At 39.2% G+C, this 23,517-nt stretch overlaps 1 protein-coding gene across 10 annotated transcripts in view; it reads right to left on the bottom strand.

Annotated features, from left to right (window-relative positions):
* ERG (ETS transcription factor ERG) overlaps nucleotides 1-23,517 on the bottom strand; it is a 204,860-nt gene that overhangs the window by 22,033 nt on the left and 159,310 nt on the right. For 9 of the 10 annotated variants that reach the window (XM_073360723.1, XM_073360761.1, XM_073360708.1 and 6 more), the window contains 4 exons: nucleotides 21,174-21,391; nucleotides 7,323-7,474; nucleotides 1,740-1,943; nucleotides 708-788 (listed from right to left, as the gene is read on the bottom strand). In XM_073360723.1, coding sequence (XP_073216824.1) covers nucleotides 708-788; nucleotides 1,740-1,943; nucleotides 7,323-7,474; nucleotides 21,174-21,391 — 655 coding nt within the window. The remainder of the gene's footprint in view (nucleotides 1-707; nucleotides 789-1,739; nucleotides 1,944-7,322; nucleotides 7,475-21,173; nucleotides 21,392-23,517) is intronic. The other variant, XM_073360714.1, reaches the window with a different exon arrangement.

Genomic DNA, 23,517 nt, shown 5'->3' with positions numbered 1-23,517 from the left:
ACTGGGAGCTAGGGGGAAAAAGCGGGCACTCTCTCGAGTGATCAACATTCACTCTCTTTCTCAAATGATCAACATTCACTCTCTTTCTTGAATGATCAACTCTTCTTTGGGAAAAAATAATAATGGCAAAATCCCGGATGTTTTTAGATATTTAAAAATTCCTCCCGGACGACAATTTAAGAACCAAAAAGCAGGACATGTCCGGGAAAATACAGACGTATGGTAACCCTAATTTAAATATGTGATACAATATACTGCATGGGAGAAATAAACCAGACTTAGGCACCAACACTGCAAGCTGATCTGTACAGGTGGACTTCTGAGCCAGTACAGTGCTCCATTGACTTTAGTGGGGCTCCATGCAGGCAAAAGGATCCACCTGTGTGGATCTGATAGGATAGGATCAGAGCCTTAGAGACTAAGTGCAGTTTGTTGCATGTGGGTGGACCCTTGCGCCTCTGTGGGTACAAGAGTTAAATTCCACACAGGGATCCAATTGTAGAATCTGGTCCTAAATGATCTCGCCTCTGTTCAGTGTGTGTGTAGAAAACTCCCATAATTGCTAATATGAATCTTAGACAAATATCAGGGGAGAATACACTGTCTCCCTGGTGATTTACCATTTCCATTTTTTAGCATGCAACTCAAACAGGAATCCTGTGTTTTTAGAAGATGACCTATAGGAATGGGAGCGATGCCAGCATTACCTGTGTTTCTAGCATGCATTAACCGTGGAGAGTTTTGTAAGGCCTTATCAACATCATCTGAAGTCAAATGTGGAAGAGGAGCTACAAAACAAAACAAAAAGCAACACCAAAATGAAAAAAAATTGAGAATTATCTTCTAAAGACATTTTTCCCCCGATAGGATTGTTTTAAAGCAAGTCTAGTAACAATCAGTTTAGTTCTGCTATTTGTGGGGGAGGTGTGTGTGTGTTAAAGCTTAAACTAGGGTATTCATTTAAATAATATTATTAATACATAATATTTCAGTCTGATTGTGTGTGTGTGTGTGTGTGTATGTAAAAGACTGCACCACACTGGTGTTGCAATGTTTGTTTGTTTTTAAAACAATATTCACTAATTTTAATGTTTTAAATTATGCAAATTATGCCAAAACTACAGCCTTCAAATCAGTAATTCACTGTTCCCTTCTTCCCCCTTAGAATGTTAGTCATCTGCTACAAATCCTTTGGTTTCAGATTTAGGAGATTCTGTTCTCTTCTCCATGAATGTACATAACTCCTATTAATTTAAATGAGAGCTACATACACCTATGCAGAGTAGAACAGATGATACATGTTCATAGAATCATGCCTGGAATTTTCTTTATAAATCAATGTTTTTACTCTCATTTAGGGTTCTCAAACCTAAAATGGAAAGAAGAGTACGTGACCAGAAAAAACATCATCACCAAAAGTCCCTTTGATTTTCTTCCTACAGTATTGTGGATGAATAGGTTGGGTTTCAAATTAATTTTTGCCTAATATGGACATTTGGAGATATTCTTAAGATAATTTCTGAAAGTAGTCACAATGAGCCTGATCTAAGGCCCACTCCAGTCAATGGATGTCTTTCCATCAACTTAAATAAGCTTTGGATCAGGCCCTACATAATATTTTCGGAAGCAGTAATATTCGAGATAGGGAGATTTGAAATCCCAAATTGAAAAGGTACTACAACTGGAAATGCTGTTGATAGATTTGTTCTAACCATCATAAAGAATGGAAATTGTCTTACTCTCTCTGAGGTAGTGTAGATGTGAGAGGAGGATATCTGCATTATAGCTTGGGGTGAGTCTCTGGAAGTCATCTTTGGTCATTTTACACAGTTCCTTCCCATCAATGTTCTGGAACAACAAGATGTCAACGTCTGGAAGACCATATTCCTTCACAGCCCATTCCAACCACTGACGTACATGGTCTGTACTCCATAACGTAGGATCTGAATGGTTTCACAAAGCATAAAATTAGAATCATAGAAGATTAGGGTTGGAAGAGACCTCAGGAGGTCATCTAGTCCAATCCCCTGCTCAAAGCAGGACCAACTCCAACTAAATCATCCCAGCCAGGGTTTTGTCAAGCTGGGCCTTAAAAACCTCTAAGGATGGAGGTTTTACCACCTCCCTAGGTAACCCATTCCAGTGCTTTACCACCCTCCTAGTGAAATAGTGTTTCCTAATATCCAACCTAGACCTCCCCCACTGCAACTTGAGACCATTGCTCCTTGTTATGTCATCTGCCACCATTGAGTACAGCCTAGCTCCATCCTCTTTGGAACCCCCATTCAGATGGTTGAAAGCTGCTATCAAATCACCCCTCACTTTTCTCTTCTGCAGAATAAATAAGCCCAGTTCGCTCAGTCTCTCCTCATAAGTCATGTGCCCCAGCCCCCTAATAATTTCCGTTGCCCTCTGCTGGACTCTCTCCAATTTGTCCACATCCTTTCTGTAGTTGGGGGCTCAAAACTGGATGCAATACTCCAGATGTGGCCTCACCAGTGCCAAATAAAGGGAAATAATTACTTCCCTCGATCTGCTGGCAATGCTCCTATTAATGGAGCCCAATATGCCGTTAGCCTTCTTGGCAACAAGGGCACACTGTTGACTGATATCCAGTTTCTCATCCACTGTAATCCCCAGGTCCTTTTCTGCAGAACTGCCGCTTAGCCAGTTGGTCCACAGCCTGTAGCAGTGCATGGGATTCTTCCATCCTAAGTGCATGACTCTGCACTTGTCCTTGTTGAACCTCATCAGATGTCTTTTGGCCCAATCCTCCAATTTGTCTAGGTCCCTCTGTATCCTATCCCTACCCTCCAGTGTATCTGCCTCTCCCCCCGCCACCCAGTTTAGTGTCATCTGCGAACTTGCTGAGGGTGTAATCCATCTCATCATCCAGATCATTAATGAAGATGTTAAACAAAACTGGCCCCAAGACCGACCCCTGGGGCACGCCACCATTGGGACCAATACTAAATTAACAAAGTACATTATTGTCAAACTGGATGATGATAATCCATGATGCACTAACTTCAGTGTAGTTATACAAAAAATTAATTTGGCCTATTAGGGGGAAAGAAGACCTGAGAAAAAATGACTGTCCAAAGTACGGTGGTGAGGTGGGACTGCTGTTTATTATTTATTACATACTTATTTTACTGTTAACTTGTCCTCCCACATCACTGATCTTCACCTGTTATGCCTCATCATTATCCTACACTATTGTTCACATAGTGATGTGAACCCCTGTCCATATGCAGAGGACCACTGGGTACAGGTGTTTGTATTTGCAGCACCTGTTGCAGGACAGAAGCCAGTAACTATCATTTTCAAAGGTTTCTGGTGAAGTTCATACTGCTTACTCAAGCAAAATGCTCAGTGAAGTCAAGAACAGTTTTTTCTAAGGAAAGACTGAGTAAGGACTTTAGAATTTGGCCTGTTATTTAATAAGTTAGCATAGATTCAGTTAGATAGAGCATTCTTTTCCTAACCTTAAAAATACAAAGAGAAGAGGAGAAGAAAACATGCACTCACTGGTTGCTCAACCCTTACTCGAATGATCTAGAGCCTGAGCTTTTTCCAAAATGTATCCATTTTCAGCATTTATAAGATATTGTGACATGCAGGATAAGAGTGCTCTTGAAATCAGCAAATTTTTTCATGACAAAGATCTGAGTAATGTCTTCCCGAATATTTTCATTGCATTGAGACTGTATTTGAATGTACCCATTGCCAGCTGTGAAGCAGAGTAATTGTTCTCTAAGCTTTGTCTGAATGAAAAGTTGTCTTTGGTGAGCTATGGTAGAAACAAAATTTAATGCTCTTGCAATCATGCCAGCTGAATGGGATTTACTTAATTTACTGTCATTTGAGGATTCAAAACTGAATTTGAATCACGTAAAGCTCACAAGATGCCAGTTTAAACCTACAGCAATTCATTTGACGCTTAAAGTTTTCTATTTTTATGTTTATCCAGGCAGTATGTAACCTGTTCATTGTCTTCAATTTTCTTTTCATGTTTATTCAGTAATATACATGACTTGTTGATTGCCAGAAGCTGGGTACACTTTTGTTTTCATTAAAATACAGGGTTCACGAAAACAGGGCTTCAGAAAAACATTAGCCCTGGGCCTGCAATCTCATTAATCTGGCCCTGTCCTAGAATGTTGTGATGTACTGCTGTATGCTAATAACCAGATCCTGTCTTGCACTTTAGAGAGTGTAGCTCATGAACGCTTATGGTCTAATAAATTTGTTAGTCTCTAAGGTGCCACAAGTACTCCTTTTATTTTTGTGGATACAGACTAACACGGCTGCTATTCTGAAACCTGTCTTGCACTAGTTTTTGTTAATTATATCAGATACTGACAAATCTGGCTGTGGGGAAAAAATGAACTGGTCCAAATCTTTGCCCATTCCTCCAAATCTTTGCCCATTCCTCTCCTGACCTGCCCCCTCCTTTTTTTTTTTTTTTAAGAGCTGAGCAAAATTTGTGGACAAAAGTTGTTTCACCAAAAACTGCAAATGCATGTTTACTGAAACATTTTGCAAATTTGTGTTGAATTCGCCAAATTGCTTCAGTTGAAAAAAACCCTCAAAAAATAAAATTCCCCCAAAAAGTCAAAATATTGAAACACTTTGACTTTGTGATTTGAGAAACTTCTTATTTTGACTGTTACTTTAATTAGATCTATATAATTTTAAAAAGTTTAAAAAATCAAGATAAAGAAAAAACATGTTGCTTTGGGGTGAACAAAATATTTAGTATGAACCAGAATTAAATTCTTTCAACTTTTTTGATTCCCCCAAAATTTTCTAAAACTTTTGGTTTGAGTTGCCACGAAATGATTTTTTCCTCCAATTTTTCATTTCATCCACTGAACAAAAAAAATCAGTTACTTACACAGTTCTAACCCCTAACTCCAACTCTACCACCACTCTTCCCTCTGAATTCCCTCCTTCCATTACCATCCCACAGAATCCTATGCACGTAGTCCTTGACCTCTCTCCTCGTTATTTATTTGTATAATAATAGTGTCTAGAGGCCTCTACCAATATTAGGTCCCATCAAGCCATGCACTCTACGTACAGATAGTAAGAGACAGCTCTTGCCTTGAAGATCTTATATTTAAACAGACAAAAGATCATAAAAAAAACATTATTCCCAAAGATTGGGAACTGAGAAGAAAGAGATTATGTGACTTGCCCAAGGTCACACATTAATCCCATGGTAGAGCTGGGAATTGAACTTTGATCTTCTGTATGCCTGTGCAGTAAGTGTCTTAACCTCAAAACCTCCCTTCCTCTCCTAATCAGTCTTAACCCATTCTGCTCCCCAAAACCATTTTCAAAGGTCTATGGTGCTCCTCAAAGTCTTTCAGACTACGTGCACCTGCTCACTTCAACTTCCATGCATCCTGGGCTTCCCGTTTAGTTAGGCTACATCCATTTTAAGCCTTTGAAGGTCTGAAGCCCTTAGCTCTCAGGAACTTCAGAGACTCTTCCTATATTTTGAAGCAGCCCGAGACAGAATGATCTGATTACTGGGAAGTGTGAGGCAGCCCACAGCCTAGTGGGCATGGATGATAGTCTGAGGGACCTTGATGATCTTCATGGATAGTGGGTCTGGTTACTGAGGGAGGAAAGGGTGCGTGGGTGGTGTGGGGAGCTAGAACTAGTGTTCATGATGAGAGGATCAGTAGTTGCCCAGTCCTGACTGGGATAACACAAGAAGTCCATCAGTTAAATTCAGTTTAAATTGAAGTGAACATCCAAACCCTTCAGAGGTTCGCCAACCATTTTATTATATGTACAAATTTTTGAAATGCTTCTTATTTTTGGTGATGAATTTGAATAGGAGTTCTGAACTCTTGTCATTAGCTTAACTGTGAGTTATAAATCCTGTGTTCTGATTTTCCTAAGCTTTGCCACATCATCGTGTACACTGCACTTGTGGAAGAGAAATGAAAACACCTCTAGCTGTCTGACAGATGAGCTTCACCCAAGTATTTTTTGTACAGCTTACAAAATAACTGGCTGTAACTATGATCATCTTGCTCCCTAGCTCACATTTAGATTCATCTCAAGGGAGATGCTAAAAGGAAAGACATCTTTATCACCTTTACAAGCCTATGGTAATTAAAAGATCAGAAAGTCAAGAGCTACCATTGAGAGAAGTGTTCATTTTGCAAAGTTACATATGAATGCTATCATGTTCAGTGCTGCTTGTTTCCAATTTTGCAGAAGACTTTATCACAGAAAGAATCTCTGCTACAGTTCAGAAAAAGCCCTGTCTAAATACATGTGGAGGATTGTGCAATGTGTGTGTGTATATATATGTGTGTGTGTGTGTATGTTGCTTGACAAATAACTGATGTAATTACAGCTTGCAAAATTAGCCACAGCTAGTACTCTTGCAGACCTTAGCAACTGAATAACTGTAAAAACATTATGCAATGTGGTAGCAGCAGGAATGTTTCATACAAAGTCATTTCTGCAGATCAATAACTAATAGCAAATTATACTCTTCTGTCTACGTGATGCAGATGTCCTGTGTATATATTTACATTGTAACATGATTGTCTGTTGTTTTGAGTTTGGGCGTGTGCATGCTGATCATTCTGTAATATGAAGCATATTCCCAGCACTTGAGGTACCCAAAGAAGACAGGGCACAAAGTAGTGAATGCCTCCCTGTCCAATTACCTTTTGAATTCCATAATAAAGGTTGCTACCAGCTACTGAATGTAACAGCCATGCCATTGTCTTGCAGGGAGTTGTTAGTTTGCTTATTAAAATTTATTACACTGCTCAAACACAGAGAATAATCTAGACAAATGGATTCTTATACATTGTTTAATTTCGCAAAGTGGGCCTCTTTTTATTATGCTTAGGACCGGACTGCCTCTGTCACTTGCAGGGGGGCGGAATTGTGCAAGGAACATTTCTTCCTCTTGTGTACTCTGCACAAGAATCAGTGACAGTTGTAGCCTCTATGGTTGGGAGAGAGCAAGGGGCTGCTAGGGAAAGCACCCCAGGCAGGAGGCATCTGAAACCTCCAAAATGCCGGCAGCATTGGCTGATGAGGTGGCTTTATTGTTATATTTCTCAACTCATTCTTCATAACAATTCTGGGAGTTTAGTAGTCTTTCTTCCTAATCTCTCTTATCAGACTGTCTTTGTCTTTTACATGTAGCATATCTAGTTTAATAAAAAAAAAACTTGGGTAATCTTTCAATCTTATCAGGTTAACAGATTTCCTAGTAATATCAGTAACAGATTTTGCTACTTAAAAGCGTGTGTGGGGGGTCTTTTAAAGCTTCTAACCTGCTGGAACAATCACTCTTCGTTCATTAGTTGTCATGTTTGGTGGTGGAACATGTTTCTCTTCCATATAGCTTCCATAGTTCATCCCGACATTGTCTGAGCCACTGACCATCTTCCCTCCTTTTGCCACACTGCAGTCATCAGGGGAATTCCTAGAAAAACAATCAGAATTTGCCTACATTATTATAACACCGTCACTAATATTTTTATTAGTATTCGAATTGCATATGAGAGAGAGAGACTTTATTGTAAGGGCTGAGCAGTCATCTGGGAAGACCCCGCTTCTGGTCCATTAATTGATTTTGCTCTGAAAATATGATTGACTTAAATGAAACTACACCAGTTTACACCAGCTGAGGATCTGGCCCTATATTTGCAAACATACTATGGCCAGTAATTAATTTATTTTAAGAGGTGAGGCCTGAGGATTTAGACTGGACTGTTACAGGCAGTGACCTTGCTTCTCTCTCTAAATATAAGATATAGAGAACATGGCAAAATACACAGATATACTTAAAGCCAGAGTTATTACTCAGCTTTGGAGAACTTTCTACCTCCATGGTTGCCATTGTTTCACTAGGTATGTGCTCAGTGCCATTAGATGTATATCATGTAGTGCAATGCAGACACTTCTATGTATGCCCATATAAAAGGGGCTTTTGCCAAAGCCATGATTCAAAATACCACATGCATGACTGGGAAAGACTTTCAGCTCCTGCCTAACACAGTCTCCATGGTACTGTAGTCAAGCAGTGGACGTCTGCAGAGGATCTGCAACCAGACACCTTTTTACTTTTGGCTTTGCTTTCTGAATAGAGCCTTTAGAGTTTAACGTTCCATAGGGGGTTCCTTAATGGCCTTTTAATGGCATCACAATTTTCTTCCCGCCAGACACAGGCATATTTGACCCTTAATTTAATGTCTTCAATGTGTTTCATCATATAGACAAATATTGCTTCAAAAAATCAAAAGAAAGAGCATAACCACAGGGGAATATCTTTAAATGTAAAGAGGGTGGGTTTTTTAAAGTTATACAGTACTAATATCTTAAGCATTCATTTAATTCTGCTATTGCAATAATGCATCTGTGCTGTGGATGTATGTAATAGGCAGCAGGTCAGGTTGATTAGAGAGACATTCTGTTTACATGAAAATTACACTCTTAAAAGATTTTCTTTTCCTGGACATTTTAACCCCATAAATATAGTTGCACCTCAATCCTGGCTTCTCCGAAACCCGATCAGTTTACATTCCACAGAACCTACAGTGTCCTCCGTGTATTAAATCATGGGGGTCCATTTCAGGATAGGGCAAAGTGGTCCTGTGATATGGTCCATGTATTTTAGCATGGTCCCTTCAATCTAGCCATGGATACTGTGTGCCCTCCCCAATTTGGATTATTTATGCTCCTGGTACAAGCAATTTGCATGGGTGTCAATGCAGAAGATCACACATGACCAGATTATGCACGCTTTCACACCTCTACTTTGCATTTGTATGGGGACAAAAGTTGGAAGAGGACCCACAATTTGGCCCAGAGTCTATACACCATATGTAGGAGAATGAGTTAAATGGGATAGTTCCTAAAGATTATCTTAATGTGTACCGTTATATGAAAGTATAATTTTCAATTAAGGATTCATTTAAAAAATGCTGATATTTTTAATTTTCAAATATCAATTAATATCTAAATAAAAGTCCAACTATGAGGTCCCAATTCAGCAAGTTGCTTAAGCACATGCCTCACTTTTCGCTCAGGGGTTCTCAAACGGAGGGTCATGACCTCTCAGGGGGTCACAAGATGGTTATGTGGGGATTGCGAGTGGTCAGTTCTGTGCGGTTGATGGTCCACAGCCCCCATTCAATTAAATTAAATTACCCCTCCTCATTTTTAATGTAGAAGGATGGGGGGGTCATACTCAGAGGTGTGCTATGTGAAATGGTCACCAATACAAAAATTTCTAAAACCACCGGGCTCATAAATAGTCCCACTGAAGGCAATGTTAGGCATGTGCTTAAGTTCCTTGCTGAACTGGAGCCAGTATCGCCAAATTGTTTCAGTGGGTATGAAAAAAAGTTTTGTGCTGAACTAATTTAATGCTTGGTGGACCTATTGTTTTGCCATTACTGTGCTGTGGCTATGTCATTACAATATACAGTCTACAGCATACAATTCAGCAAGAGAGAAACTTCTTGAGATAAGGCTTTTGCTTTTGCTACTTTTGTTCCATTCAGTTTGGAGCTCTTTTAGGCTGGTCCTGGACAGGAAATTAGGCCATAAAAAGCACAGATTAGGCATTCAACACACTTCTCAAAGCAACTTTTGTGGCAGATATTTTACCCTATGTCTAAATTTCACAACCAAACTATTAATATAGGTTATCTATATGTACTTTATAATAATCTCATGTGTGCATTTCAATAATACCTAGCAATTATATAGCATTTTCCACCATAAATTTGACAGAATTTAACCAAGAATGATTTATACAAGAGGAGAGGAGGTAGAAAGAAGTTATAGCCCAAATTTTCAAAGTGTCCACAAGTTATTGGTGTTTCCATTTTTATTTTATATTAAATTGCATTTGTGCAGTACTTGAATATGGCATTTGATTTTCCAAGATGCTGAGTACCCACATATCCAGTTGAGGTCAATTGCTATTGTGGGTTCTTGCATCTCTGAAAATCAGGCCCTCACATACATGTCTCAGATTGCGGTTTCCCATAATGAGATACACTTTTGAAAATTTTGGCTAAAGTGACTTGCCCAAGGTTATATAATGCCAGGAAAACTCCTCCAGTCCTCCTGACTTCCAGTCCCATTTTGTATCCATTGGAACATATTGTCTTCCAGATCCCAGAATGTGATTTCAGTAGATCTTGGGTGAATTCTGTAGCTGTTTCTTATTTAATAGAGAAACAGCGCAATAATCTGAGCCTTAGATAGAGGACATTGCTTTAGCTGAACCTCCTATTTTTTGATAGATGCACATGCCATGCAGTAGAGTGCTAGGTTCCCGCAACCACTATGCCAGGCCATGGGCCTGAATAACAGCTATGTGTGTGGATGTTGGAGGTTCACAGCAGCTCCTCACCCAGGCCTCAGGTTGGGTGATGGTGGATTTTACCACCGCCCATACACAGTCAGAATACTTGGGCATTTTTTAAGAGAGTAAATTTCTCCCCCATGCACACCTCAAAATATAAATTGAATTAATTACTGCAGCCTGTTAAACCTTATTTCTACTACACAGAGGCAAACAGACCAAAAAAAAAAAAAAATCCCAGACATAGTTACATGTTGTGAGAAAGTTTCTTAGAAAATCTTTTTGTGGCTGAAATGTTGGCTTTTTCTGTTTACCGATAACAAATAGAAATGGCACCTGTGTATAAATGAGATTGCACACTTAACTACATTTATAATCAGAAACACAGGCCAAATTCTGCCCTTAGTCATCGCTGCGACCCTATTGAAGTCAATGGCATTACATGGATGTCAGTGAGGGCAGTTTGGCCTGTTCATTGATTTTTTTGTATGATGAGATTATTTTCAATGGTTTTGTGAAACAGACTACAAGCCACATCCTCTGGTCTAATTTGCAAAGTTACTTAATTTTCTTTTTCTATAAAAAGAACTTGGAATGCAAAGGGATTTAAGCAGATTGTTCTATCTATAAAATACATCAGTTTTAGCCTGCACCATTTCCAAAGGCAATCATGCCTTAAAAAACTATTGTAAACACTAAACAATAAATGATGTGAAAGATCAAGTAGTAGCAAAAGGCTTTTGGCAGACTGACAGGACTGCTCGGGTGGTTCTCTGATCTGACTATAAACAGAGTGGGGGGTGGGGGGGAAGATCACAATTTAAGTTAGCATATTTCATTAAAATCCAGAAGCAGATGGTCAAGAGTTTGGTCCCTTACTCTACTGGATAAATGACCGAAGCCCCCATTCAGAAAAGCATTTAAACCCAGGCTTAACTTCCAGCAAGTACCAACAAAGCTAAAGGGACTACCCAAGTCCTTAAAGTTAAGCACATTCTTTACTGCTTTACTGAACCAGACCTAATTCAGCAAATTAAATTGACTTTCATAATATGAAGAGTAGACCTGAAAACATAAGCAGGGCAGCCACCAGAAGAAAATATTTTTACTACACAGAACAACAAGAGAGGGATTGTCTTTAAAAGGTTTTTTTTAGGACATTTTGTAAGTCTGCTTTATTTCTGAATCATCAGGGGACTGAGGGCAATGGAAAGTTGCCTTCAGAAAGTGTGCCCAAGTACAAATGGTGCAGCTTTGCAGTGATTCATTGTGAACTGCAGGCTTGAACTGAAACCTGAGATGTTTTTCTTCACAGCTGCATGTTATTTTTACCCTTTGTAAATATACTTGGTTACACCTGGAATTTACAAAAGCCCCAAAAAGGCTACAATCGTAACAATACTAACCAAGAACAGTTAGCAGAGCTCTTAGTGTTTTGTTAGGTACTGAGCTAATTCAATTCTTAAGTTCTGCTAAATGTTTGTTTTGAAAAAATTTCTCCATAGGCTTTTGGAACTGGGACTATTCCCTTTATTTAGGAACATTTAAAATCAAGATGATTTTATGGGGGAGATTTAGAGCCCATTCCTGCTCTCATTGAAGCCAGTGGGAGTTTTGCCATTCATAGATTCTGATGGAAGCAGAATTGAGTCCATAAATAAATATATGAAGTACAATTTTTATTCTTCATTATTCAAGGAAATATTTATTTGTGACATAAAATACCTATATTGTGTGTAAATGCAAGAGATGACAAATGAAATATAATGTATGTAATTTTGATTATAAACCCATCTCCTTGTAGCATTCTATGATTTGAAAAAACAACCACCTATCTTTCATTTACCAGAGGGAAAAAATAAAACCAACTGTATTATGGAAATATCTGTATAGTGCTTGGTTTGATTAATTTAATAAGAGCCTGGATTATTCCCTCCCCTGGCTATTTGCATGGGAGGGAAAGTCTCACGAGAGTAGAATTCTGAGAATCTCCTTGCAGAGCTTTCTGTCAGAACATCCCATGTGCTGGGAAGCAGGGGGTTTCTCTTCCCTACATTCTATGGCATGAACCATTGGGTTCCATCCCAATGTTTACAGATCCCCAGGCTGCATTACTCGCTCTGCTCCCAGCTCACCCTTCCCCCTCCAAAACCAGGCCCACCTAATTCCTGCTGCAGACTCACATAGTCCACACTCCCTCTTTAGGCTGTCCCAACACCTCAGAGAGCCTTCCACAGGTCTCCTGTCCCACAGAAGGCAGGGGCCATCCACGCAAAGAAGTATCCCTCAGAAAGGCAGGGCCAATAAAAGTCAATTATATATGACCAAAATTACACCATTTGAAGATCAAACTATATTTAGTTTGTTCCAAGCTATACTCAGTTTATTCCCCTCTCTTTGCACAAACGTAAATTCTACTGCGTAGAGGTGCTCAACATTTTTTCAGACAAAAGCATTTTCTTTGAAAAATGGCCTTTTTACAAAGCAATTGTTCCCTACCAGTGTTGATTTTTTGACACTTTTCCCAAAATTTTTCACAACATTTTTAATCAATATTTTTCATTGCAACAGTTATGTAAATTACATGGCCAGTTATGTGTCTAAATCTCACACACATGCATTACTGTGGAAACGTCCACGTCAGCTGCGAATTGCCTTAGCAGATACATTTGAAAAACACTGCTGGGTCCCAACACTGCTTGGGACACCAGGAGCAATCAGGGAACCAAAGCTATTCCCATACTGCCAAAATCTTGCAGAAAGGGTGGAGAAACAGCTAGAAACTTTGCAGACCCCAGAGGCTGGCTCCATTGGCATGAACTACAATTCCTTTGCATGTGAACTGAGACTATGAAGCCAGACTTCAGTAATGATATCAGAAGATCAAACTAGTTGACACAGTACAATTAATGCCATCTATGTTCTTTCCCAGGTCAAGCATAACTGAAGTTATGGGTAATTGGTGTTATATGCGCATAGGTAGGCAAATACTGTGGTTCTTATTCAATTCTTACTTGAGCAAATTCCCACTGAAGTTTGCTGGGTGTGAGCTGCATTTGGCCCATTGAAAGAACACACTCCTATTTTTGCATAGCCTCTTTCTTACAAAAGCTTCATGCCATTCTTTACACATGATTATAATATAACACAGACATGAAAATACCAAAAAATGCATGTAGGTTATAATATGTCCTACCAAGCACTCTGAGCCCATCCTGTCCCACTGAAGTTGATGGGGTTTATGCCACTGAATTTAACAAGAACAGGTTTGCGCCTTGTATAAAAGTGCTTTTCCCTCCTCCATACCTTACTAAACTATTTCCCAGGAAACATCCTTCATGGTAGTTCCCCTGCTGGCACTTTTCAGTGCCCATGGAAAAGAATACCATTAATGGATTCATCCACTATTTACCATTAACTTAGTATTATTCCTCTAAAATGACAACTCTTGGCTCTGCACACTCTCTGGCCAATGCCCTTTGCAGGTGAGCATTTCATACAACTATGCTTGTACACTTTGATTCACTGTGTGTTTGTTTTTTGCTAACCAGGACAAGTCTACCCATTTTTGGAGCGTATCCCAAATAAGAACATGGAACCCAGGGTGTTGTTATAACTGGGTCAAATCAAAGCCTTCTGTTATTTCATATAGCAAAAGGATAAAGCAAACTCCACATATCAACACATACAACCTCATTGACATTCTGCAGGCAAAACAAAAGATGCTAATTTACCAAGATGTATATGCAGCAGCCATACATTTTCAATCAAACAATAACTTTTTGCTAATTGACACAATCTCCCCTCCTCCACCCCTGCCTTTTTCTGGCTATCTCACAATCCACAGCTGCTTCAAGCCTTAAGGCCATCACAGAAAATTAAGGCAGTCAGCATCTAGCTCACTAGAGGCCAGGCAAGCTATAAATATTACCAGCCCTACTCTTTGTGTTCACAGTGCAGGGAAACAGCTGGTTTAAGTTTGACTGCACGTTGTCATTTCTCCATTAGTGCAAACACTTCAATATTTCTTATGTGTGAAGTTGGAGTGAAGAAAGGGAAAGGAGAGGGGGGCACTAACAGCCAAAGCTAAGAAATGATGTTGTGTATATACATAATTTACAATTAGATTACTGCCAGGGAGAATTCTGAAGTCTGATACAGTGTTAGTCAAGCCAAAGCCACAATAACTTCCCAGTTGGCCTATACCTTTCAGGACCCATTTTCTCTTGTTTTTCTTTTATTATTTTTATAGAAACTCTATTATAATGGTAATGGATTACATTTCTCAAATTGTATTTCATTTCAAGAGCTTATAAGCCTGTTGTGTTTGCGGTTTCATAAAATACTAGTGTGTTGGAAGTTGGGGCCCTTCCCAAAACACATATTCCTTCTACTGTGGGCAGGGATCATATAGAAAGCTAGCAATGTACAGAATGCCATGCATACATAGAAATGACATCTTGTATGGAAACCACAATCCCCAGTGTCTGTGGAATGTCTGCTGATTTTAGTGATTAGCATATTTGTGCTGTGAAATTGATGTGCACAAACATGTTAAGTTAAAAAAGATTAACCCATTTTCTTTATCTTAGTAACTTGGTTAGACACCAAAAGCCATGGACTTAACACAGACACTGGTTTTATGGCTCATTACAACAACTTGTAACACACCACACTGCCTCCTACCCTTAACTGACCACTTCAAATCCTTTATACATAACAATCTAACTCCAAATTGCCCACCTCATTTCAACTGATTGCCTCCAGCATGTGTTACCCCTTCTGCTTAACAATCTATCTCAATTTGTATTTACCTCAGACACTCTGCTTCCTTCCCCTCACCTGAAGGAGAGGCCTGTGTAGCTTGAAAGCTTGTAACTTCCACCAACAGATGTTGGTCCAATAAAAGTTATTACCTCACCCACCCTGTCTGTCTCATATCCTTTGACCAAAACTGCAAACATAAAATTCTTTCTTTTGTCGTTAAAGTACTGGTATCTCTTTCTCATTAAACACAGTAGATACTATTTATATTTTATGGATTAAACTGTAAATGTTCAACAACACACTCAGAGTGAGGTGCCGCATGTATTGGTATGAGCCAGCAGGGTTTTACACACTTTAAGGTCCTACAGTTCTCTATTGGCGAAACTGACCCTGGTGCTGAGGGCTACCGCATGGCCTATACATCACTTAAGATTTCAAAATACGGCGTCAGTGAGATTTAAATGCTGCATAGGCCTTATGCTGCACCTCTGACCATGGGTGCATATGACCCAAAAGGGATGATCATGAAGGGGTTTACAGAGCTTTAGTTCAAAATTTTCAGGAGACTGAGATTAAGGTCATAAATCTAAATGTAGGTGCCCATTTTTGAAAATCTCAGTCTAAATTTTCAAAAGTGAAAAATGCAGGCATATTTAGCTACTCTTCTAAATTTTTATCATTTCAGTAACAATTGTCAATCTGAGATACATCTGTTTCATTTTAAAGTAAACCAGTCCTATTGGATTGGAGAGTCAAGTGATTTCTTCACAGTTTGCACCTGCCAGACCAGAACCACATCAACCCTGCTAAGAAGACAGTGTGGTGACATAATTAGCTTCTGAGCTGCATCAACCAGCCAAAACCACACCAAAAACCCTACTTTAAAGATGAGCTGGATAGACCATTTTTTCCCCTCCTTGGCAGTTTGTTTGTGCCAAAACCACAGCCAAATCAGAAACAATACTAAACTGGTGCTTTTCAGAGCAATGAGCTGCTTCATAAAGCAGACAAACACAAAGCTCTCTGTGAAGAAGATACTGAAGTTTCAGTTTTCTCTGTCTGGCCCACAGCCACCAACACCAACCACCCAGTCAGTGGGAATAAAAAGGTATCTGAGTAGGGATATCCAAGACCAAATCCCTTTCCCAGGATTGCAGCTGCCTTATGGAGCCTGCTCAAATAAATAATATTAGATAAGTCATCCCATTAGATAATTCTCTCAGTTTTGTTGTGAAGTGAAATAGGACCTGATCAGCCTGTTGAAGTCAGTGGAAACACTCCCATTGATTTCAGTGGGCTTTGGATCAAGTTTATAGTTTAGTCTGTGCCAAGGTTTTAACCAGAATACTAGTAGAGTGCCAGCAATAAACTACCCAATGATGGAAAGGATGGCGTCAGACACCAGCTGAGTGGCTGTACTTCAGCTATGGAAAAAACATGCCACTGAAAAATGAATGGTATTAAAATTATTTCTGCCAGGTGGATTTTTGTTGTTAATATTTAAGATGGATAAAAAGTATCTAAATAATAAAATTAGATCTACCACCCAGTCAACTTAATCCCAGTTATTCTCTTTCTATCCTTTTTGTATCTAAAGTATCAAACAAATAGCTATTATTCAGAAGATCTTAAAACAAGGTTCTAAGGATGATAAGAATGTAAGGCAAAATACTGGGGACTCTAGATTAAGAGAAGTCTTCCATTGTACAGTATGTGTTCAGACTTGCCAAGATGTTTGAGGCAAATGTATATGTAAGGATTCCCAAAAGAGCCAAGCAAAAAGATGTATAAAAATGACATTTTCAGTTTCAAGTGTTTTTCAAGCAACACTAGAGCACAATTGGTGATATCTGAAAAATAATACTTTGTAAACAATATAGATCTTAATGCCAAATAATTATTTTTGGCATTTGTTTAAAGCAACTAAATCAGCAAAGCTAACTCTGGAAAACTTCTGCTGGGATATCACTACAGCTAACTTTCATAATGCTTTTTAGGAAATCATTACATTTCATAATAGGTGGAATTCATCCCAGCCGTAAGGGTCACAGGAGATACTATACAACACCTAGGCCCCATTTAAAAAAGATAAGCCATTTATCAGGTACCTTAAATCCCTTAAGTAAGAATATAAAGAGGCCACTGAAGAATCAGGGGATTTAAGTGACAGGTTTCAGAGTAACAGCCATGTTAGTCTGTATTCGCAAAAAGAAAAGGAGTACTTGTGGCACCTTAGAGACTAACCAATTTATTTGAGCATAAGCTTTCGTGAGCTACAGCTCACTTCATCGGATGCATACTGTGGAAAATACAGAAGATGTTTGTTTTTATACACACAAATCATGAAAAAATGGGTGTTTATCACTACAAAAGGTTTTCTCTCCCCCCACCTCACTCTCCTGCTGGTAATAGCTTATGTAAAGTGATCACTCTCCTTACAATTTATTTGAGCATAAGCTTTCTTGGTATACAGGGCCTTGTACACAGGGCCATCAACCTATTTTTATGTTTATTATAAATTATGTATTATAATTATAAATAATAAAATGATTTAAAACAAATATATGCAGATTTCCATGAAAATTAATTTATACAGGCCAAAAAACTACATAGAGGATGAAATTTACTCTGGTTCAAATTTCCTTGCTTCATTTGGTTTAAGGTAAGCCCTTAGGGCTACATTTTCTAGTGTTGTGGACTGGGATTTAGTCTTACAAATACTGTTATTGTTAAAGGAAACTGCATATCTAATTCCCTGTGCAACACACTGCAAATAACTCCTTAGTATTACTTTAATGTAGTTTCTTTGGTATTTAACAGTAATAGTTTTGGAAGCCAATTTTTTCTGATATAATCCACAAGTGCCCTTATAACAGGGACCATTTTGTATTGAGGTTGAATGCAGTGTAAGTACAGCAAAGTTGCTGAAGCATTATCAGGGAAAGAAGAGTTAAAGTGGAGTATATTTCTTTTTAGAAAGCATACTTTGTTCTTGTGTTGTTAGAGTGTCTGTACACGCTTAACATTTTATATCCTCATCCAAACGATAGATTATATGGTCAGGAAGCTGTATAATGTCATGAGAAGGAACTTTTCAATGATTGTTCTGCTACACACAGAACAATATGAAACTAACCACATTGTTTGTGCTCCTTTGTAGCATCTTACACTCTTTTTTGCATGCTCTACCTCTCATGCTATACAGACCCAGTCTCCCTTTTGGAGATATAATTATTAGAGGATATTCTGAAGATCCCAGATGAACCACTTAAGAAACATAATCCATAAATAAATAAGCACATTATATACATATACAATCTTATTCTCACATACACTACAGATTTACACTGATCTGGTAAAGTGGCCTTTAAGTGGGTGTAACTGTAACTAGATCAGTGTAAAGGGCTTCCATGTAAATGAGAAACAGAACCATGCACTCCATCTACTATGTGCATTTTTTTTTTTTTTTTTGGTATTTATTTGGATTACTTTTAAGAACTGGATAATTAAAATAAGGAAACAAACCTCTGGGCTACAAATCAATGTGGAGAGAAAAGACATCTGCAAAAGAGTAAGCCCTGGTCTACACTACATGTAGGATTCCCAAAAGAGCCACGACATAACTACATTGCTCAGTGGTGTGGAAAATCCACTTCCCACAGCCCCCATTGGCCAGGAGCGGTGAACCGCGGCCAGTGGGAGTTGCGATCAGCTGAACCTGTGGACAAGGCATGTAAACAAACTGGCCTGGCCCGCCAGGGGGCTTATCCTGGAGGGCCGCGTGCCAAAGGTTGCAGATCCCTGATCTAAGTAAAGCGGACATGATTTTCAGAGGTGCTGCTTTCTACCTTATCTGTTAGAGAATCTCTTTTGCAGTTATGCAGTGATATGACAAAACAACATGTAGCTGGTTTTCTCTCATTTCTTTCAAGCATCCCAAAATCTGCGGGAATTCTAATGCAGAATTGTGGTTTGGCCCATCATAGAAATGGAACTAACTGCAAAATTCAGATGGACTCACATTATCCAGATTCTTTCTCACTGTGGGAGTGTTTGAAGCTAAGATTTTGCAGCCCTAGTTATTAATAATACCACAGACAATTACAACAAATCTAAATAATCTAAATAATAATAATAATGCTATTTGTTTACTCTTGAGCATTTCACTGAGCTTGGCCAGAGAAACTATAACCACCAATGCTCATAAAGAATCTACTAAAACTAATGGGGAATATTTAACTGTAATATTTGGGAGGAGGAAAAACTGCTTATTTTTTTAATTGACAAAAACATTTACATTCTTATGTATGAATAAACCTTTTTAATACACAAAACTAGAAATTTGTCTCTAAATGATTGGACTTACAAGAAGATTACATATAGTTACCATTGTATAACTTATATTTCAGTTAATTGTTTGTTAATTTCTGTTACACAATTTTTTGACAATTTAGTGGAAATTCAGATTTGATCTGAGGCAACTTTTCTCCCCAGTTTTGAAAATGTATTTTATTACATTAATGATACACAATTTATTGTACAGAATTCCCCCCTGAGTATCCATGGCTGCTGGACTGCTTCACCATACCTATGGCACTGATGTCTGGCAGTGCAGCAAATATGACCAGAACCACAGTACATGTGACCTTTTGGAGGTGCGGGGGGGAAAGAATGTTTTGTTTTTCGTTTTAGATTTTGTTTTTTGTTTTGAATAATTTGAGTGTAGGAGATCAGATTAATGTGTGAATAAATGCAGGTGCTTTTTTACAAGGTGATGGGAATTTGTACCCTCTATTTATACACAGCTAGCAATTTTGCATAAACTGTTTCTGGAGTGAGGCACTTTAAACATGAGGCCTCAGGTCACCCCGTGCAGTTTCATGGGAACGGGAGTAAAGATCAACAGCTCACTCTGCTTGTCATTATAAGGACTTGCTTCTTGCATTGTCCTGTTACATTTCTGGCAGAGACAGCAGCTCAAACACCCAGTTATTTGTTACCACCATTTTCTCATAACAAGATCAGGTCCAGATCACAAACCCAAGAAAACTCTTCCAGGGCCCCTTTTGGCCCAATGTAACCTTTTAAAAATAACACAAAGACATTTTTAGCTAGCCTGATTAAAATAAGATACTACCTGTAATAATTTAACCACAAAAATATACTGGATGAGACACTTACCAATACAGCTGGACAAAACTATTCACTGGAAATAATTAGCCTGTTTTCAAATGTGGCTTGCAAAATAGTCTTTCGAAGTCCAATCAGCCAATCATAACTTTTAATTTAACTACAGTGACTTTAATTGGATGAGGACAACAACAGGTGGCTTTTTGGTGGGACACCTACTCCTTTTTTTGCACAGGAGTGGCTTTGTAAATAAAGTCTAAGGGGGTAGCAGTGTTAGTCTGTATCCACAAAAACAACAAGGAGACTGGTGGCACCTTAAAGACTAACAGATTTATTTGAGCATAAACTTTTGTGGGTAAAAACCTCACAGGTGCATCTGAAGAAGTGGGGTTTTTACCCACGAAAGCTTATGCTCAAATAAATCTGTTAGTCTTTAAGGTGCCACCGGACTCCTTGTTGTTTTTGTAAATAAAATCCTTTTTCCCAAAATCCCATGATGAAAAATTATATGAAACACATGGGCAAAACACTCTCCAATTTAGTACAGCTCTATTTATCAGATAATAAAAGTTCTTAAAGGTATATTCTCCCACTAAGTCCCTTTAGTGTCTCAAAAGACACTTAGTAAATACATTGTATCAGATAGATTTGCTACATCTACCATCACAATACTATGAATAAAACTCGAGTCAGTAAAACAGCAAAAACTACACAATCCTCACATTGTTGTGATGTCTTTTCCCCTAAATCCTATTTTTGACATGGATTGATATTTCCACATTATATTGGTGGAAGATACTAGGAGCTCAGATCCTACAGTGGTAAGGCCATATAAGTACCTTGACAGGTAAGATACACATAGTAGTAAAGCATCATTGCTAGTAATTTTAAACTCTGGCCTCATTACCTTGAGCCATTAATCTGATTTGGGTTACATTCCATCTTGATGGTGACTCTGGCTGGTGGTTGTGATAACCAGTCTTGCTGGGGGACACGTGGACTCATCTTTGACGTCTGCCCATATTCGCTGGAAGAGGAGGCAGTCATCTCTGTCTTAGTAAGGTGTGGTGTTCCGTAGGCACACTCAAACAAGGACTGGTCTTCGCTCACTACTGATAATGCTTCCTGAAAACCAAAGCAGAGATATCAACATGACACTGTGTCAGAGAAGTCATACAGATACTATAAAATCCCTTAACAGAATGAGATAGGTCTCAAAAGTCTTGTGGGGTATATACATTAATTGTTTGTCTGCATGCTTATTATTATTTATTAGTTTTACAGTAGCAGGTATAGGCCAGGGTCCTATTGTGCAAAGCACTGTACAAATCTATAACAAAAAGACAGTACCTGCCCAGAGAACTTACCTATTTGACGTTTCCAATCAGGAACTAAAATGCGCCATGTCCAAGGCTTTATTAAGAGTTCAGAAAAGATGACAGAAAGCTAATGACTAAATAGAACACTGCAGGAGTAGCACTGAACTTAAATCTTTTACTTCTAAGGCTTGAACTTAGAGGCCAGATTCTCAGATGGTGTAAACTGACATACTGTGCACTGACTTCAACAACTTTACACCAAATTATGATCTGGTCCTTGAAACTTCTACTCTTGGAATCCTGGTGTCTTCGTATCCTGGCATTCTCATATACCATGAATGGACTGGATGGCTTAGGGGATGTGTAATGGAATACTGAGCCTTTATCTGTACAATAGGTCATTAGATCACCTCTGTCCCAGATTAAGTGACCAAAAGTCATTACTGTCTGCTCTGGAGGTCTTTCTGAAACGAGTAATGGTCTCTATTCAGTTGCTATAAAGAATTTTTGACATCAGAAAAGCTATCACCACAATTGACAATTTTTTTGGTCTCAGTAGAGTGGCCAAGGATTGGAGACGCCTGGAGAATATACTACATTGTTGCCCTCAAGGTGCTTTCTAGGTAATGATTCAGGCACTGTGATGGGACGAGTGTGGTGGGGAAACATGCTCTGCCACTGTGCTTTTTGGTAGAGAAACAGAGAAGTTCAGTCTCCTGAGTTGTTTAACTAGCCTCTTTAACCAACACTGAATTAATTAAACCTTTAACACATTTAAAATAAAGAAACTAAAAAGCCATCTTTGGAGAAAGAAATAATGAGTACTATGCATTAACTCCCCCTGTAAGATGAATAAGGTTTGGTTTTGCTGACTCCTTGGGAGTTTCTCTTCATTCTTGCCTATAGAATTAGGACCAATTTCTTTCCTAGATAATATAGTGATGGAAAGAAGAGATATAGCTGGCTCCAACCTCTGTTTCAGGGATCCTGCTCTTCCTATGAGTAGAAACAAAATGCAAGCCAGCCTAGCACTTGTTGCTGGCTGCAGAATGGGTGCTAACCAGCTGGTGGGCTGGACACCACCCCTAAACCACAAACCATACCACCTTGAAGATGTGGCATGTTGACCACCCCCTTCGCCATCTCTCTCTCTCAGAATGCTTCCTCAAGCAGTGTGTATAGATTCTACTTTGCTGCATGTGTGGGAAGAGGTTCTCTACAGTCTCTTCCCCCATTGTGATGACAGCATGGTTACTGCACCTTTATGGCCCACAACGTTCTGGGTGGCAGAGTTCAAAAGATTTGTCATTTTGAAGGCAGCTGCAGCTCTGGTAAGTTGGAGACTGAACCCGACAATGAAGCAGTGCTGCATGTAGCTTATAAGCAAAGACCGTCTCTCTTACTGAGCCATTGCAGCTAATGTGGTTACTTTATTTCTTCTTGTTGCTATTATGAACTAATTAAAGTCACTGTAGCTCGGTTAGAGGGCATAATTGGCTGACAAGACTTTGGGGGACATAATACCAAAAACTTTGTGCACCCATACAGCCCAGGGCAGGTTTGGACCCTTTAGTGCCAAATTCTGCTCTGGCTGATACAGAACTGAAGAGCACAGATACTGCCCAGTGAGTCCTTTGCCCCAGGGATCAATGGCAGGTTAGCCCAGGATTCTAGACAGAGATCCAAGGTACCAAATGGAGGTGATTGCTAGGCTGATCCTTTGGACATTGAGCAACACACAACCCCAGCTGAAAGCAGCATATGAGCTACCCAGCTAGCAGTACCCGGCCGATGGGAGTGTGTAGCTGGTGCTCGGCGTGGTGGCAGCATGCGGAGCACCGTGCCCCCCAGCCTAGGAGCCGGATCTGCTGGCTGCTTCTGTGGCGCAGTGTGGAGCCAGGAAATGTAGGGACTAGCCTGCCTTAGCTCTGC

This window comes from Lepidochelys kempii, chromosome 1 (genome assembly GCF_965140265.1).
Source record: "Lepidochelys kempii isolate rLepKem1 chromosome 1, rLepKem1.hap2, whole genome shotgun sequence".
NCBI lineage: Eukaryota > Metazoa > Chordata > Testudines > Cheloniidae > Lepidochelys > Lepidochelys kempii.
This window is presented reverse-complemented; position numbering and strand designations above follow the sequence as displayed.